A 17,244-nucleotide genomic window follows, 5' to 3' on the forward strand; every position below is an offset into this window, starting at 1 on the left:
CTGCGGGTGTGCCGCAAACCGGACGGCTTCCATTGACTACAATAGAAGCCATCCTTGTGGGATCTGCAGAGAAATAGAGCATGCCCTGCAGATGCCAAATGATAGTATATGGGCATATTGAACTGCAGATCATCCATGCGGGAGACCCACGCGGATTCTGCAATTCAATTATACCCGTGGACATGAGGCCTTAGGGGGAGTTCACTGCATACTTATGTATATATAGTTATATTAATGTGTATATGTATATGTGTGTGTGTGTATGTATATAATGGCAACCTCAAACGGAATGGGCGGGCTAAAATACAAAGGGAGGTTATCAAAGTTGGGGTTATTTCATTTAGAGAACAGATAGCTGAGGGGCGACCTAATAGTTATGTATAAATATATAAGGGGACAATACAGAGATCTCTCCCATCATTTTATTCCCAGGACTGTGACTGTAACAAGGGGGCGCCCTCTATGTCTGGAGGAAAGAAGGTTTCTACACCAACATAGAAGGGGGTTCTTTACTGTAAGAGCAGTGAGACTATGGGACTCTCTGCCTGAGGACGTGGTTGGAATTATTGTATCTTGTCACCACCGGAAGTGTGGGTGGTGACAAGATAGTTGGTGCTTGACAGGGGGTGACGTCCTCTGTTCCTGATAGGATGCTCTGTGAGTTGGACTCACAGCAGGTCCTGGTACTCAGCACAGCAGTGTACTCATGTTAGTATACCGATTGTGCTGCAGGATCCCAGCAGCGCAGCATTAAAAACTGGACTCTCGTTACCAAAGGCGCTGTCACTCTCGCCGGCGGTGGACTCCTGTTACCCAAGCCGCTATCAGTCTCTCTGGCGGTGGACTTTGCTTAGCTAAGGCGTGGCCCCGCCGTGACTATACGCGGCAGACTCCTACCAGCAGCGCTGCAAGTACTCTGACTCTGCTTAGCGGGGCCGCTCTCACAGTCCCCCGCGTCAGTGTCGCCTGTAGTGTGACAGCTGCACTGGGGCTGCATGAAGGTGATCGCCTCCGCTCCCTTGTAGGCAGCCCGCTGTCACTGTCTGTGGCACCTCTTTTCTCCCAGCTTTGTTCCCATGAAGTTCTTCGGCAAGGACGAAGCGGATAGCTGTTGCTCCGCACAGTGATCAGTGGAGTACTTTGTCGCCAACACAGTAATTCCTCCCCCCCACATAAAGAAACTGTCTGCTCCCTGGCAAAACACTGCTGTGAATTGTGCCTTTGCCAGGACGGTTAGGGTTAGGGATGTTTAGGTGTTAGGCTTAGATAACTTCTTGGGTAACATGGAAGCCTAACACTAACCATGCACTCAAGGCAAAATACACTACACAGTCTGCTGCTAGGACCTTTAGCAAGTCACCAATCAGGAGCTAGGGGTGTGACAGGGGCGTTCCAGCATCCAAACCCTGTAAAACCTCTAGCTTCCTGGTGGTGACAAGATACAATAATACTGACGTGGTGATGGTGAATTCAATAAAAGTGTACTAGAGGAGCCTGGATGCATTTCTTGAGCGATACAGTATTACATGTTATAGTCACTGGTTACACCAGGAGGATCGGTGATCCGGGGATTATTTTGAATGTCAGATTGGAGTCAAAAAGGATTTTTTTTCTTTTAAATGAGGAAAATTGGCTTCTACCTCATTGGTTTTTTTTTGCCTTTGTCAGGATCAACATTGGGGGAGAAATAGGCTGAACCAAGTGCTCATTTTTTTCAGCCTAACATACTATATTACTACATATAGACTCCACTAGAAGGAGCTCTCTATATACAGATCTATACAGCCACCACTATGGGGAACTTACTGTATACAGATCTTTACAGCTACTGCTAGGGGAACATCACTGTACACAGCTACATACAGTCATCACTAGAGGGAGCTCACTATATACAGCCACCACTAGCGGGAGCTCACTGTATACATATATATATACAGCCACCACTAGAGTGTGCTCACTGTATACAGATATATACAGCCACCACTAAGGGAAATTCATTGTATACAGATATATACAGCCACCAATAAGGGGAGCTCACTGTATGCAGATATATACAGTCACCAATAAAGGGAGCTCACTGTATGCAGATATATACAGTCACCACTAGAAGAAGCTCACTGTATACAGATATATACAGCCATCACTAAGGAAAATTCATTGTTTACAGATTTATACAGCCACCACTAGGGGGAGCTCACTGTATATAGATCCATACAGTCCCAACTTAGTTCTTTTGTATATAAACAAGAATGCTCTGACTCGCTGACAGCAAGCAGAAATGGTAAAAAACATAAAAATAAAGTATATTAGAAGGTTGCAGACCGTTTCATTACAAATCAAGTAGTCTTTAGTTACAGATTATGGGACAGTTTTTTTAAAAATACATCTTCCTGTAGATAGTAAATTAGGCGCCATTTTTCTGGAACATAAAGCTTCCGTCAGCTGTTCTATCAGGAGGGGCAGTTTGGTAATTGGGGGGGAGCACTCTCCTCACCTACGCTTCTTTTTAACCAGTTGGGATCTCTGGTCTTTGGGGCATCAGACATACAGAAATTAGCGATGGAGCAGCTTTGGTTCTGAAATGGCATTGTGTTCCTGTGGTACCGCAGGTTGGGGGGGTGGGGTCTTTGATACTTGATATGAGAAGTGGGTTGTCGCTAATATGAAGGGCTGACATTGGGGCATGACTGTCACTGACATCCATTTACTGATAATCCAGAGCACCAGGAGTCATCACATTACATAGTTATCTTCATAGGAAAGTTGGGTGGTAACGAATATGGTTGCCCATTATTGTTACCCAGCTTTCCCAGAATCCTAAAGGGGAACATGTCATGTTGAAAGTTCTCACCAATCTGTACCCAGCAGGAAGGAACTGAGAAACTGAGCTGAGTGATATATAATCTTTGTGGGAAAGTTTTCTGCTCACTCTGGGTTTTGGAGTCCAGTGGGCGGTCCTACGGGGAGGAACCGCCCACTGGACTCCTTAACCCACAGCCAGCAGATATTTTGATCAGTTATAATAACTCTTTTCCTACAAACCTATTTACCAGTCTGCCTAGCTCCTCCGGCCCTGTAACATAATGGCCACAGATTGGACCGCGTTTTCAGCATGACTTGTTTCCTTTAAAAGACCTTTCCGCTATTAAAAGTGAGTAGGTAAGCTTTGAAAATAAAGACAAGAAAGTACTCCACCGTTAAATGTCCCCCAGCTGAAGTGCGGCCGCTCCGGTCCAGTCTGATGCCAGTAATTGCTGCAGCAGTCGCTCGCCGTTCATGCGGACAGTGATAGGCTGGAGCCGTCGCATGAATGATGAATAGCAGGTGACCGATGGAGCAGCTTCCAGCATCGCAGTGTACCGGAGCAGCAGCGCCAGGGAGGATTTAAGAAGGGAGTACAGGTTTGGGTTTGTTTTCTCTTTTTTTCTGCCAATTAACTTTTTTTGTTGTTGTTTTAATGTCAGAAAACCCCTTTAAATCCTCGCAGCTCCAGAATGTAAATCTACATCCTGTAGAGAAGGGTTCCCACAAATAGATGTCCAATGGATGGCACCAGCTCAGAAGCAATAAAAGTGCTCACAAAATGCCACATATACCCCAAAATAGTACCAAGACTACAGCTTGTCACACGAAATACAAAACCTCAGACCTCCATCCATGGAAAAATAAACTAAAAACTCTGGGAATCTGGATGCAGCGATGCAGGAAACAGAAGATTTTTCTTCTGCACAATAGAAACCCCCTTATTATGTTATTTATGCCGCATGACTAACCTGCTTAAAAAACCAACGGTAGAATTATTGTGTTTTTTTTCTCCTCGCCCTCCAAAAAAATGTATACAATACATTATATTGTACCAATAAAAGGTACAGCTCGCCACGCAGAAGAGAGCGCTCATACGGCCAGAATGGCAGAAAAATACTAGTTATGGCTTCTGATAAGTTGTAGATGGAAATCCCCCCCCAAAATGTCCTTAGGTCCTAAATAGGTTGTCACTAAGGGGTTAAAGGGGTGGGCTCATGACAAACCTTTATGGCATATCTACAGGATACCCACCTCTGGGACCTGCAGCTATCTCAAAAACTGCCCCCCAATAGTCACTGGGTATCTTATTATCTATAGAATGCCCCACAATAACCATCAGGCGTTGTATAGATAATGAGGTGATTATTGGGGGTGTTCTGTAGATAATCCACCTGGTGACTATTGGGGGGCATCTATAGATAAGCTGACCTGTGATTATTGGTGCATCATTCTGTAGATAATAAGCCGCCCAGTGATTATTAGTGGGACGTTCTGTAGGTAATGAGCTACCTGGTGATTATTGGGGGGACATTCTATAGGCAATGAGCCACCGTGTGATTATTGGGGGACGTTCTATTGATATGATAAGCCACCCGGTGACTATTGGGCGGCGGCAGTGACAATAAACCAGAAGTGACATCCATGAATCAGAAGCCTCCACTCTTCCTCGTCTTTCCCGCCGCGTCTCGTCTCAGAACGTCCCTTAAAATTTCCGGGAGTAATTGCCTCCATAAAAGCTGACAGATGTTCCGGAATAATAAATCGCAGCCGTGATGTGAGGTGCATGCTGGGGAGCGATGCTCTGCAGACCTCCGGGGAGGACGACGCCACAGATCGATGCCTTCCCTCCTCAGCATCTTGGAGTAATTGAGAGATTTGGGAATTAGAGATGCGTAGTGGGAGGAGCTTCAGGAACGCTGGATATGACAGGTGACTCCGTGGTATATACAGGATAACGTGCTCCCTATTACAGGCACTAATGGCTTCTGAGTGTGGAGCTGAGCGCTAATAGGCTTTATAATGGGGCAGAGATGTGACTGGTGGAATATATTTTGTTTTGGCGCCACCTAGACAAAAAAAAAGTTGCTTTAGAGTAAAACTAAGTCTGACATGTTTTCAGCACACCAATCATGACCTCTTATTCCTGGAAGTCTTAGTAAGCTGCCTCCACAGCCGTGCTTGCACTGAACTGGAATTACATGAGATTTCTCTGCTCTAGTCCTATCCGGAGCTGCGCTCACAATTCTGCTGTTACTTTCCATCTTGCACACTATTCACATGCAGAGCTGCACTCAAAATTCTGCTGTTGCTTTTATGTTGTACACTCCAACCACATCCTGAGCTGCACTCACAATTCTGCTTTTATGTCCTCTTATACTCCAGTCACAGCCAGAGCTGCTCTCGCAATTCTGCCATTGCTTTATGTCGTACACTGCAACCACATCCTCAGCTGTACTCGCAATTCTACTCTTTTGCACCATGTCTTATACCCCAGTCACATCCAGAGCTGCTCTCACAACTTTGCTCTTGCAGCATGTCTTGCACTCCAGTCACATACAGAGCTGCACTCACAATTCTGCTCTTACATCATCTTATTCTCCAGTCACATCCAGAGCTGCACTCACAATTCTGCTCTTGCATTATGTCTTACACTCCAGTTATATCCAGAGCTGCAGTTACACTTCTGTTCTTGCATCTTTTCACCACCAGAGCTTTATTCCTGGGTCAGCTGGTTTCCTATGAGCTCACAGGCCGTCGGACGCTCGATCTGCTACAGCTCTCTATTGGTTCATGTTCTGAAGTGCTACATTCTGGGAGATAAGTGGCGGGGATGCGGGCATGGCCTTTGCCCTGGATGCCAACAAGTCAGGGCTGGAGCAGTGAACTGAAACTGTGCTACCACTTTGTCCGAGAACACTCCAACTCCCGTTGTGCAATGCAGCAGCCAGCTGTCCTCTTGTCTGTATATATGACTCCTATGTGACTCTTTACTGGTCTTTGCTTGTGGGGGTCTCTATAAGGCCCTACTTATAGAGACCCCCGATATTGCGCTCTTAGACCCGCGATTTCTGTAATAAAATCACATCGCGGTTCATGCAATTTTCGCATGTGTGGAAATTGCATGTAGTTTAAATGGGAATAAATTACAAATGGCGTCGCAGTGGCGTATACATGCGGGGTTCATGCGAGCGCGACGTGATTTTTAACTCGCCTGTTGCGAATAGCGACTGGGTTTTATGCAATCTCACAGAAACGTAGAACATACTGCAGTTTTTCCATCTCGCAGCGTCGCTGCGGTCACACATGTACGGAACCCGTGGAAAGCAGTGGATTCTATTTCCGTGCGAGTTTTGTGCGTCTCGCATGGGAACATCTACTGTGTAAATAGACCCTAAGGGCTAACGCAGCCTCTGCAGCTGCGGACCCCCGCTGTCCCCACACTAGTGCATGGACTCTGCTGCGGCTCGGATCTCCCTGACTCAGCATACGGAAATCTGATTTAATATCTGCGGTTGTCAGATGCCGACTCAGCACAGCGCTGCGACATAGTGAGAGCTCAATCCCCTTCCCATAATCTTCTGGCGGTCAGCGATGAGTGCCGCAGCTGCGAGAGTCCGGAGGGAGCAGCAGAAAAAAGCAGCTGAACTCAGCAAAGCCAGGACTAGAGATGTACAGTGACGGGGAAGGGGAACAATATGGGGGCGTCATGGTGGGGAGCAGTGTAACATCTTATTTAAAGGGCCAGTTCAGTCATATGCGAATGGCCTTTCACCACTGTATGAGGCGTTCTGCAATTTTCTAATAGACTTTGTGTTTCAATTCCTCACCATTTTCAGGATCTCTGCTTGCTGTCAGTGAAAAGATATAATCACTTCCTTACATCCAGAAGCTAAAAGTCTGCTCTGACCTGATGAGTTTGTTACAATGTATCAGTGTTGGTTAAATGTACCTGCCTGGGCTGCTTAGATCATTACATCCGTTCCTGGGAAAGCCAAAGTGGCAACCAATATGGCCGCCATTATAAGGGGCGGTCACTCGGCTTTCCTAGAGCCTTGACTGCTAAATCTGTATATGTAGAGATGCATTGCTTGCGCCATTTGTGATGTCATCTAGGTGATGCCCGCCTTCCTGATGATTGTCTTTCTTCATTTCTGGCAGCTCTACAGAGAAAAGCGGAATCTCTTCGAGGTGAAGGAGAACGTTCCCCGCAAGCTGGTGGAGAAAGTGGCGGGCGACATCGAAACGCTGCTCGCTAAAAAAGTGCGAGCTCTGAAGGTGAGTGACCCACCGCTACAATGTGGACTGCTGTCAGCCATGTAAACATCTGTTTGGGGGTGTGGCTTAACTGGTTGCACGTGTGCGCCGTGTTTATAGAACGAACACGCGTGTAATTTTCCTCCCAAGAGATCACTATCAGGCGCACATGGCGGTCCAAGAAGCAGATGTCATGAATTTAGAGGAAGTCCAGGAAAAATTGCGCCATTTTTGCCACTAGAAAAATGCTATTTTTTAAACGTGCCCCAGGTGAGTTTGCCGGAGACGTCCCCAGAAGAGCAGGAGGACCCGGGGGACGTGATTACAGACACTGTGTAGCTCTTCCCGCAGTCATAATGCACGTCCGCCATAGAATGGCGCACATCCAGGGCTGATCTCATCTCGTTAGGAGGATTGTTAATGACGTCGGAGATTCTGTTTGTTGTTTCTTGGATCAATTGTTTGGGGACATTAAGAACGATTCAATTACCAGACTTATGTTGGGCGTTGTAATAAGCTGCGATAAGCCGGAGCGCGGCGAACCTCCGAGAGCGCTCTATCTGCGCCCGCCATCTATAGACTTCTCAGTGCGAACACAAGTGTAAAAAGGAAATCGCGGTGTTCAGAAAATTCCTAGAGGAAGCATTTAAAGGCGAACTAATCAAAACAATCATCCTCTTCCCAGTCTGACATGGCTGATAACAGGCAGCAGTAGATCCTATCCATCTGTCCTACAGTCAGCCTCTCCCCAGCCTGACATGGCTGATAACAGTAAGCAGTAGATTGTATTCCCCTGTCCTGCAGTCAGATTCATCCTGCAATGGCTGATAACAGGGAGCAGTAGATTGTACCCCCCTGTCCTGCAGTCAGCCTCTCCCCAGCCTAAAGGTCCATTTGGACACAACGATTATCGCCCAAAATTCGCTCAAATGCCGTCTTTTGAGCGATAATCGTTGTGTGTAACTGCACTAACATCGTGAAGTTTTCATTATGCCGTCGCTCAGTGGATTCACAGCGGGATACAGCTGATACTATTGTTTCAGCTGTATCCCGCTCTCTGAACACAGCTGGGTAGGAAGAAGAGAGTGGTCCAGCTCTATTCTCCATACCCTGCACGGAGCGCTCGGCTGTATAACAGCCAGGTGCTCCGTGCAGAGAACAGCTGGATGCAGAAGACAAGCGGGCATCCTCCGCCCGGAGCGCATGGTGAGCGGGCAACGTTTGAGCGATCATCTTACACTGTAAATGACAGCAATTATTGCTCAAAAGACATCTTTTGAGCGATAATCGTTGTGTCTAAATGGGGTTGTCCCGCGGCAGCAAGTGGGTCTATACACTTCTGTATGGCCATATTAATGCACTTTGTAATGTACATTGTGCATTAATTATGAGCCATACAGAAGTTATAAGAAGTTTTTCACTTACCTGCTCCGTTGCTAGCGTCCTCGTTTCCATGGAGCCCGTCTAATTTTCGGCGTCTAATGGCCAAATTAGACGCGCTTGCGCAGTCCGGGTCTTCTTCTTTTCTCAATGGGGCCGCTCGTGCAGGATGCCGGCTCCGTGTAGCTCCGCCCCGTCACGTGCCGATTCCAGCCAATCAGGAGGCTGGAATCGGCAATGGACCGCACAGAAGCCCTGCGGTCCACCGAGTGAGAAGATCCCCGCGGCCATCTTCATCAGGTAAGTAAGAAGTCACCGGAGCGCGGGGATTCAGGTAAGCGCTGTGCAGTTTTTTTTTTAAGTCCCTGCATCGGGGTTGTCTCACGCCGAACGGGGGGGGGGGGTTGAAAAAAAAAACAAAACAGGGGGTAATAGGTTGTGCTCACCGGTCCTGCAGTCAGTGTCTCTTTAGCCTGATATGACTGATAACAGAGAACAATAGATTGTATTCTCCTATCATACAGTCTCCCTTATCCTCCAATGGCTGATAACAGGGAACAAAAGATTGTCTTCCCCACCCTGCAGTCAACCTCTCCTCAGCATGAAATGGCAGATAACAGGAAGTTATAGCTTGTGTTGTCCTGTCCTACAGTTAGTCTCATCCTCCAATGGCTGATAACAGAGAACAATAAATTGTAATCAGCTGGCTGATGTAATCCCCCTGCTTTGGATATTTTGCTGTAGATTTAGCGGCCTCCTCGGTTTCGGCTCTGCTGCTCCGCCCCCCCCCCCTCAGGTCTCTTCTGCTCCGCTGGCTCCAGCGCTCCATCCATACCAGCGTTTTCTTTTCTCATTAGATTTCAAATGGGACGCAACGAGACAAATCCACCCGTGAAATACAGCGGCGAAAGGTCTCCTGACGGCTACGTCCCCTGTGTATTCCAGCCTGGAGCTGAGCGCCCAGTGTGTCATGTGACCTACACTATTCTGTAGGTAGCGAGATATACAAGACGAAAAGCAACACGCAGCGTAATGGCGCACAGCGCTCTCTCACACATCCACCGTTTTCATGCGCCACTTTGGATTTGCTGCAGTTCTCAATAGTTTTTATGCCATTTCCAGATATTGTATGCAGAACATAGAGACGAGTCGCTAACGCAAGGCACTGCTCAGAGGTGGAGCCTGATACTGGAAGCCTCTGATTGTATTTTTTCTTAAGACCCCGCCCCTGAGGAGCTGTCATAGAGGACTCTCTCTGTATCACTTTTGCATGGAGCGTTTCTTTACCCCATTCCCTCCCCAGGACGTAAATGTAAGTCCTGCCTGGGAAGTGGTTCCTGAAAATGGAAGTACACTTACATCTTATGGATGGTACCGGTGCAGTCTGAGCGCACGGCATCAGGAGCCTGACAGCTGCCTACTACAGTTAACTCCTTACATATCGCGATCAATGTTGGTTGCTGCCTGATTAACGCTGTAAAAATACTAACAAAAAATGTTTTCTTCCTGCCCGCCCCAAAAATTAAAGTCCTACAATACCTTATATGTACCCAAAAGTGGTGGCAATAAAAAAACTACAGCTCGCCACGCAAAAAACAGCCCTCTAACGGCCGCGCCAACGGAAAAATAAAAGTTATGGCTTTTGAAAAGTACTGATAAAAATTCTCAAAAAATCGTTGAGTCCTTAAGTCAAAACTAGCCAGCGTCATTAAGGGTTTAAGAGTCTGTTAAGAATGTCTTGCTTGTACAATATCATGTGCTGCTGTAGAACTACAAGTCGCAGGTGACTGCTTGGGGTCCATTGCACTATAAACTTCTCATCCCAATTGTTCTGTTTCCTCCCACAATTCCCTGCACTACAGCAACGTCAGAGGAGCCAATAGCTCAGTTTATCCTGAGCCTGCTGGTTGATGAACGGAATGCTAAAGCTACAGTGCAGACTGACACACAGGTGGAGTAGAGGATCTAGGCGGCTGTGCATTACAACCTCTATCTATCTATATATAATGACGGCATCCCAGGCTAGAGAGCGTGATATCTCAGAAATATCTGTCTAGAGAATGTCTCCGTTCTTGGCTCCTCCGCATTGCGGGCACCAGGCTGTTGTGGTCATGGTGCTGGTTGGCATCAGCGGGTGGCATCATCTGTATAGACTGATGCTCGAGTGCGTTAGATCAGTGGGGCTCTGTGCTGGGTCAGGTCGCTCTCCTGCGCCTCATTACCCCGGCGTCCGTCACCGATCAGCGGCGTCTGATCTCAATCACTCGCCGCTGACAGGTTTAATTGGATTAAAAATGTAGCAGTAAAGCAGATTAGCCAACGAAGACGTTAATCCCCGGGGGGGAGGGGCCCTGACCGCGGCGTGGTTGACGACTGCGATCATTATGATAATACACAGAATGTTTATAACTACCATCAACAACAATGGCATAATGGTTACCGGACATGTGGCGTGTTCACAGAGATGGCTGGAAGCGCCAAACAATTTGCAAATTACATGTTCGCGCCATTTTTGCAGACACTTACATGGCGTATCCAGCTCGAGCTGTTGCTGCTGACTGGAGGGAAGATGGCGGACATGATGCAGTACGGTGTTCACACGGGGCAGACTTTACTCCGACTGAAGATTCGATCCATCATCTGTGGCCGTTTCTGCGTGTGACTTGTATCAGGAAATCGCCCAACTTGCAGTTACATAATAAACTATTATTTGAAGTGGCCGCCATAAACTCCGCTGATGCCACTAAGGGGCGCTATCGGCACAATCCTATCCATCCTCGTTCAAGAATTACGCATTATTATATATTTACTTCGTTAGTATATTTTGAATACCGTGAATTGTTTATGTCCTTCATCTGCCCTGATTTATTCATCTGTGAAATGTCCCCATGACAACACTTCCTGGCAATTCATAGTTATTGTTGGGACATCAGGCCTTACAGCATCCAATCACAATCCTAGGTTTAATTTTCTAGCTCAGAGGAAGCATTAAACGAAGAGACCTATACTAAAACACACCTTGAGTTTTAGACCTCAAAAGAGCTGGTGTCCCCATGACAATTCTTTCTTCCCCTGAGTCCTGATAGGCCAGTGTGGATATAGGGAGAGTGGGCCTCCTCTGAGACTTGATTGTTTGCTATGAGACCACAGAGGAGGTTCTGTGCCTGTGTCCCCATGACAACACTTCCTGGCAACTCCGGTTATCATTGGGACACTGGGCTTCATCACAGCCAATCAGAATCCTGCTTTTACTTTTATAGCACTGAGGAAGCAATGAATGATGAGATCTGTACTAAATTTCACCTTGAGTTAGGCCACAGCTTCTATGTCTCTATGACAGCTCTTCCTGCCCCTGAGTTCTGACAGCTGAGTGTTGATACAGGGAGACTGGGCCTGGTAGTTCAGGCTTATCATTGGGGCGCCAAGCCTTATAGCAGCCAAATATAATTCAGCTTTCAGTTTTCTAGTACTTATGAAGCAATGAAAGATGAGGTCTGCAAATCACACCTCCTGTTAGTCCACAGAAGAGACAGTGTCCCCATGACAACTCTTCCTGCCTCTAAGTTCTGACAGCACAGTGTTGATATAAGGAGACTTGGTCTCATCTGAGATCTGATTGTTTGCTATGAGACCACAGAAGAGCTTTTTCTGCCTGTGCCCCCGTGACAACCCTTCCTGGTAACTCAGGTAGCATTGGGGCAGTAGGCCTTTTGGAAGCCAATTAGAATTTAGCTTTCAGTTTTTCTAGTACATATGAAGCAATGAAAGATGAGTTCTGTATTAAATGTCACCTTGAGTTAGACCACAGAACAGCTTCTGTGCCTGTGTCCCCATGACAATTCTTCTGTCTTCTGAGTTTTAACAGCTCAGTGTTAAATAGACATTGGGTGCCATAGCAAGGAATCAGATCTCGGGTGAGGCCCAGTCTCCCTATGGCAACACTGAGCTGTCAAAACTCAAGAACAGGAAGAGCTGTCATAGGGGCAAGGGCACATTAGCTCTTCTGAGGTCTACCTCAATTTAGGATTCAGTACAGATCTCGCCTTTCATTGCTTCATCTCTGCTGGGAAACTCAGAGCTGGATTCTGATTGGCTGCTATGACATTCGATGCCCCAATGACTAATCTGCCAAGAAGTGTTGTCATGGAAGCACAGGCTCTAAGTCGTGGTGCAACTCAAAATCACACTTTTCATGGCTTCATCTGTGCTAGAAAATTTAAAGGTGCATTCTGATTAGCTGCTATGAGGTCTGATACCCCAATGATAGCTCTAACCTGCCAAGAAGTGTTGTCATGGGGACACAGTCTTTACGTCAAGGTAGGATTTAGCAGAGATTTCATCTTTCATCACTTTCTCTGTGCTGGAAAATTGAAAGCTGCTTTTTAATTTGCTGCTGTTAGATGTAGTGCCACAATAATAACCTTAAGCTGCCAGGAAGTGTTGTCGTGGGGACACAGGGTCTAAGTAAAGATAGGATCTAATATGGCTCTTTCTTCTATCCGGAGCTCCTCTTTAACATCAGATTCTCCCTAGCTTTCTTCATTCCCGTGTCTGGCAGTTTCCGTGTTCTCAGCGGTCCGGCATGCTGCCTGTGACTGATTGACATTGACATTTGGTGGTGCCGTGCGCCCCCTTCCCCCCCTCCCCCCAGCACACACTTGATGGGTTTTGTGCAGCAGTTTTACCCCCCTGAAGCGAATGAATGGCGGCCGGCGCACAAATCCTTTGCAAAACTCCAAAGGCGGAGAGTTCAGTAAATCCTCTCAGGTCTAATCTGCGCGGGGTAATTAATAATGACAATGCGCCCCCTCCCCCGCTCGCTAATTACCCGTTAGGAGCTTTGTTTTAATTATAATTTTAATTCTTCAAATCCAGACGCGTTTTATTTATTTGTATTGTTTTGTGTCGGAGCCGCGTGTTTGTAGTGAGGAGCAGGCGGGAGACAGATACCAGAGACGCGGCGGGCGCAGCGGACGACCGACTCACTCTCATGTTTATGTTTTCATTTTCCTTCTCTGCAGACTTTTATTTTTTGCGCTTTCTTTTTAAAGGGCCGGCGTTTGTAAATAACTCAATCCTCGTGTGGGGAAGTTCTGCAACTTACTAATAAACTTTTGTTTCAGTTCCTCGGGATTTCCAGGACCTCTGCTTGCTGTCAGTTAATAGAGAGCATTTTATGGAAATTTTGTCCTGATGTACTGCTGCTCACCGCTGAGTGTTTGTTACAGTGTATTAGTCTTGATAATCCTCTGTGGACTTCAGACTGATACATGTTACCTGCACTGATACATTGTAACAAATCAGGATAGGAGAGGATTGTATAGACCAGGGGTACTCAACTACGTGACTGGGGTCTGATTCCGGACTGGGGTGCTATGTGACTGGACCTGCCATCAGGATCGGAAGTGAGGAAGACTCCGGAGGGGTAAGTACATATACATGTCTGGTCAGAAGGTCTGAATGAGTTTGGGGTTCTGGTCTGGGGTCTTAATGAGCTTTGGAGGTCCAGTCTGGGTCCTAAACATGTTTTGGGTCTGGTGTCTGAATGGGTTTAGTCGTCTGGGCTCTGAATGAGTTTAGTGGGTCCTGTCTGGGCTCTGGCCGAGTTTAGGATTCCTGTCTTGGCTCTGAACAAGTTTAGGGGTCCTGTCTGAGCTTTGAATTAGTTAAGGGGTCCTATCTGGGCACTAAATCAGTTTAAGGGTTCCTCTCTAGGCTCAGAGCGAATTTAGGGGGTCCTGTTTGAGCTTTGAATTAGTTTAAAGGTCCAGTCTGGGCACTTAATGAGTTTAACGGGTTCTGTCTGGGGTCTTACCTTGCCAGTTGGGTCTGGCAGCCTGAATGAGTTTAGGGGTCCATCTAGGGTTCAGACAAGTTTAGGGGTCCGGGGTCCTACTTTTGGGGTCTGGTCTTCTCATGAACAACTTATAAATCTTGATCTTCTACAAAGCTTGTAAAACATTAACAAGATGCCATCTTACCTGTTGGTGCCCACCTGACCACTCCCCCCCCCCCTCCTCCCCGGGTACATGAACCTTTACCGAAATTAGTTGAGTATCGCTGGTCAGACTGAATTCATAGTAACAAACCCTCAGCTATGAACAGTATTGGGTAGCTGTAGGATTTTAGCCTCTGAAGGTTTAGGCAGCAAGCAGAGATCTTGGACATGCGGAGGAAGAGTAATACAAAGTATATCAGGAAGCGGCACCTTCCTGGTTTCCTGTCATTTTGGAGGCGGTACCCTGGGTATCCAAGTCCCAGCTGTCGATGGCGCATTGACAGCCGCGGCCTTCTTTGGAGTTCCCAATAAATGTCCTTGGTGAATCTCGGGGTAGTGACCACGCTTCCTGCCTACCTTGTGTCATCGTGTCACCTTGCGTTTCCTCCTCACTTCCTCTCTTTTCGCTCTCTCCATCTTCTACAGTTTTTCACCTCTGTTCCGCTTTTCTGGCGCCCAGTTATCCCATCGTCGCTCTCCTGGCAGCGCCTGTTGTCACGCGTCAGGAGGTGACGACTTCATTCCCCGCTCAGGTCTCTGGTGCAGCTCCTGTTCCCCCACTTCTGCCACATTCAGCGTTGCCCCCCCACCATCTGTGCCTCCCCCGCTGCCCCCACGGGATCCGCTCCGGCCGGGTGAATGTCTTTTTAGGATCCATTATTGTGCATTAGCCGGTCTTGACCTATAATTTCTGTTTCTTGGAGAGTGAAGTGATGCTCCGAGAGCCAATTAGGAGTGAATGCTGAGGGCGAGGCAGCACTGCCAGGGCATTTCTGCTCCAAATGCTTCTGGTGATTGCAGTCCTCTGCATCCCCCTCCTCCCCCGCTGACAGTATTAATAGTGTAGTCCCCGGCTGCCCCATGGAGGGTGTACCACAGTGCGGTGCCGAGTGCCCAGTGCGCAGGTGCGATCACAGCTCCTTCTCTGCACGGATGATGGGTTTTGCAATATTATACTATAGTGCAGTATCCGGGTGGTGTAGTGCGTAATAGTGCCAAAAGTCCTGGGATAGCGGTATGTAAATTGATGATGAAGTGACGCTACCTCAGGCGATGCTCAGGAACGCCCTCACCTGTATACGTGGTGTGTGAGGGTGAACACTGGTCAACGCGCTGATGGCGAGGCAAAGTGAATTATCGGACTAGACATGATAGTGGCGCCAGACGGACGGGTCATTCCATTTTTCAAAGTTGTTCGGGCATTTACCATTTCTCGCTCCACAGTGGGACGTGTGTACCAGGAGGCATCACCACCCACAGGCCACCACATGGTCGACGGCGTCTGGCTAGATTTTTTGTGTGAACAGAAAATCCCGCAGGTCAGCGCAGCGGTCTTCAGCTTCCATGGGATATGGGAGCAGAAGACCCACCAGAGCGCCTCTGTTATTACTACCACACAGGGCATCACTGGGGCTGTTAAGCTGGCTCACTGGACCCTACAGGACCAGCAACATGTGGCGTGCTCTGAGGAATCACGGTACCAATAGTTTTGGCCTGATGGTAAGGTTCATGTTTGGCGCAGATCCCATGAAGCCACAGACCCCAGTTGTCAACCAGGCACTGTGCAGGCTGGTGGTGGCTCCATACTGGTGTGGGAGGTGGTTTTTATGGCATGGGTTAGGTCAACGGGCCCTCCTAAAAACTTTATTGACCGGTGCCCGTTACATTTCACTGCTTGGTGACCATTTGCAGCCCCTGATAGACATGTTCCCTACAATGATGGCACATTCCAGCAGGATAATGTACCATCGGGCCCAAGTTGTCCAGAATTGGTTGGAGGAGCATCCTGAAGAGTTCCTATGAAGGGTGCCGCCGGCACGTTCAACCAACATGAGCCCAATCCAGCATTTATAGGATGTGGTGGAGAGGCCCATTCACCCCCAAGATCCTGCACCCACAAATACCCCGGAGCTGTGGGGGTATCCAGATGACTCAACATCCCTCCAGACTTCTGTCCATTTGTGCAATGAATACCACATTAAGTTGCTGCACATCATTAGGCTGGAGTGCGTTCTCCACGGTATTAGTTCCTGTCCCATGACTTTTGGCACGTCCGTGTATTATCATCCATAGATTGCTGGGTTCATCGGTGGCATTTGAGACTTGACATGGATATTAGACATGAAGCCCATCATCCCACAGGACTACTGACCTGACTGAGGTATGAGGCAGCTGATGCCTCACCTTGAAGTGGGATAAAGTGCGCTCTTATGTGTCATGCTGAGACAATGACCGACTTTACGTTGGGTCCAATGGAGGCTGAAGAGGATCTTGATGTGGCGCGTTGCCTCATTTGCTGTCTGGCGGTGCGGCCAATTGTCTAACGCATTGAGTCGAGAGGTTCTAAGCGGCTCCTGCTGGTCTCTTTCTTGTCCCTCCAACTCGTGCATCCATTGTTTTCCTCCAGGAGAGGATTTCCTATGTCCAGACTGTGGCAGCGCAATTTCCCATCCTCCCCAGCACTCCAATCATTTCCGTCAGTGCTTTCTCTATGAACCACCCAGCAGTTGTTTTTGGAGGTGAATAAAGGGTTAATATTATGTCGTTTTGGCGCCGTCTGCTTTCTCGTGCCCATAGCGCAGGCTCTGCGTGGTTGGTCTTCGCTGTTACATGGGGTAGTCGGTATGGAGCTGATAACACTTCCCTGCTGGCTGCCAAGTTATCTCTTTGCCAAATGCTTGTCTCACTGGGAGTCCGGGCACTAAATGTGCCAGACGCGGGAGGAGGGCACCTTTCCATGGGTTTACCCACAATACCGTCTGGTGCAGCGGTGAGTGAGATTGTGTATATGTCAACACCATCTGCTA

General features: G+C 47.8%; 1 protein-coding gene across 2 annotated transcripts in view; it reads left to right on the top strand.

Moving 5' to 3' along the window:
• Positions 1 to 17,244, top strand: part of CACNA2D2 (calcium voltage-gated channel auxiliary subunit alpha2delta 2) — a 209,450-nt gene that overhangs the window by 112,023 nt on the left and 80,183 nt on the right. For both annotated transcript variants that reach the window (XM_066596905.1, XM_066596906.1), the window contains exon 3: positions 6,964 to 7,080. In XM_066596905.1, coding sequence (XP_066453002.1) covers positions 6,964 to 7,080 — 117 coding nt within the window. The remainder of the gene's footprint in view (positions 1 to 6,963; positions 7,081 to 17,244) is intronic.

Source organism: Eleutherodactylus coqui, chromosome 3, assembly GCF_035609145.1.
Source record: "Eleutherodactylus coqui strain aEleCoq1 chromosome 3, aEleCoq1.hap1, whole genome shotgun sequence".
NCBI lineage: Eukaryota > Metazoa > Chordata > Amphibia > Anura > Eleutherodactylidae > Eleutherodactylus > Eleutherodactylus coqui.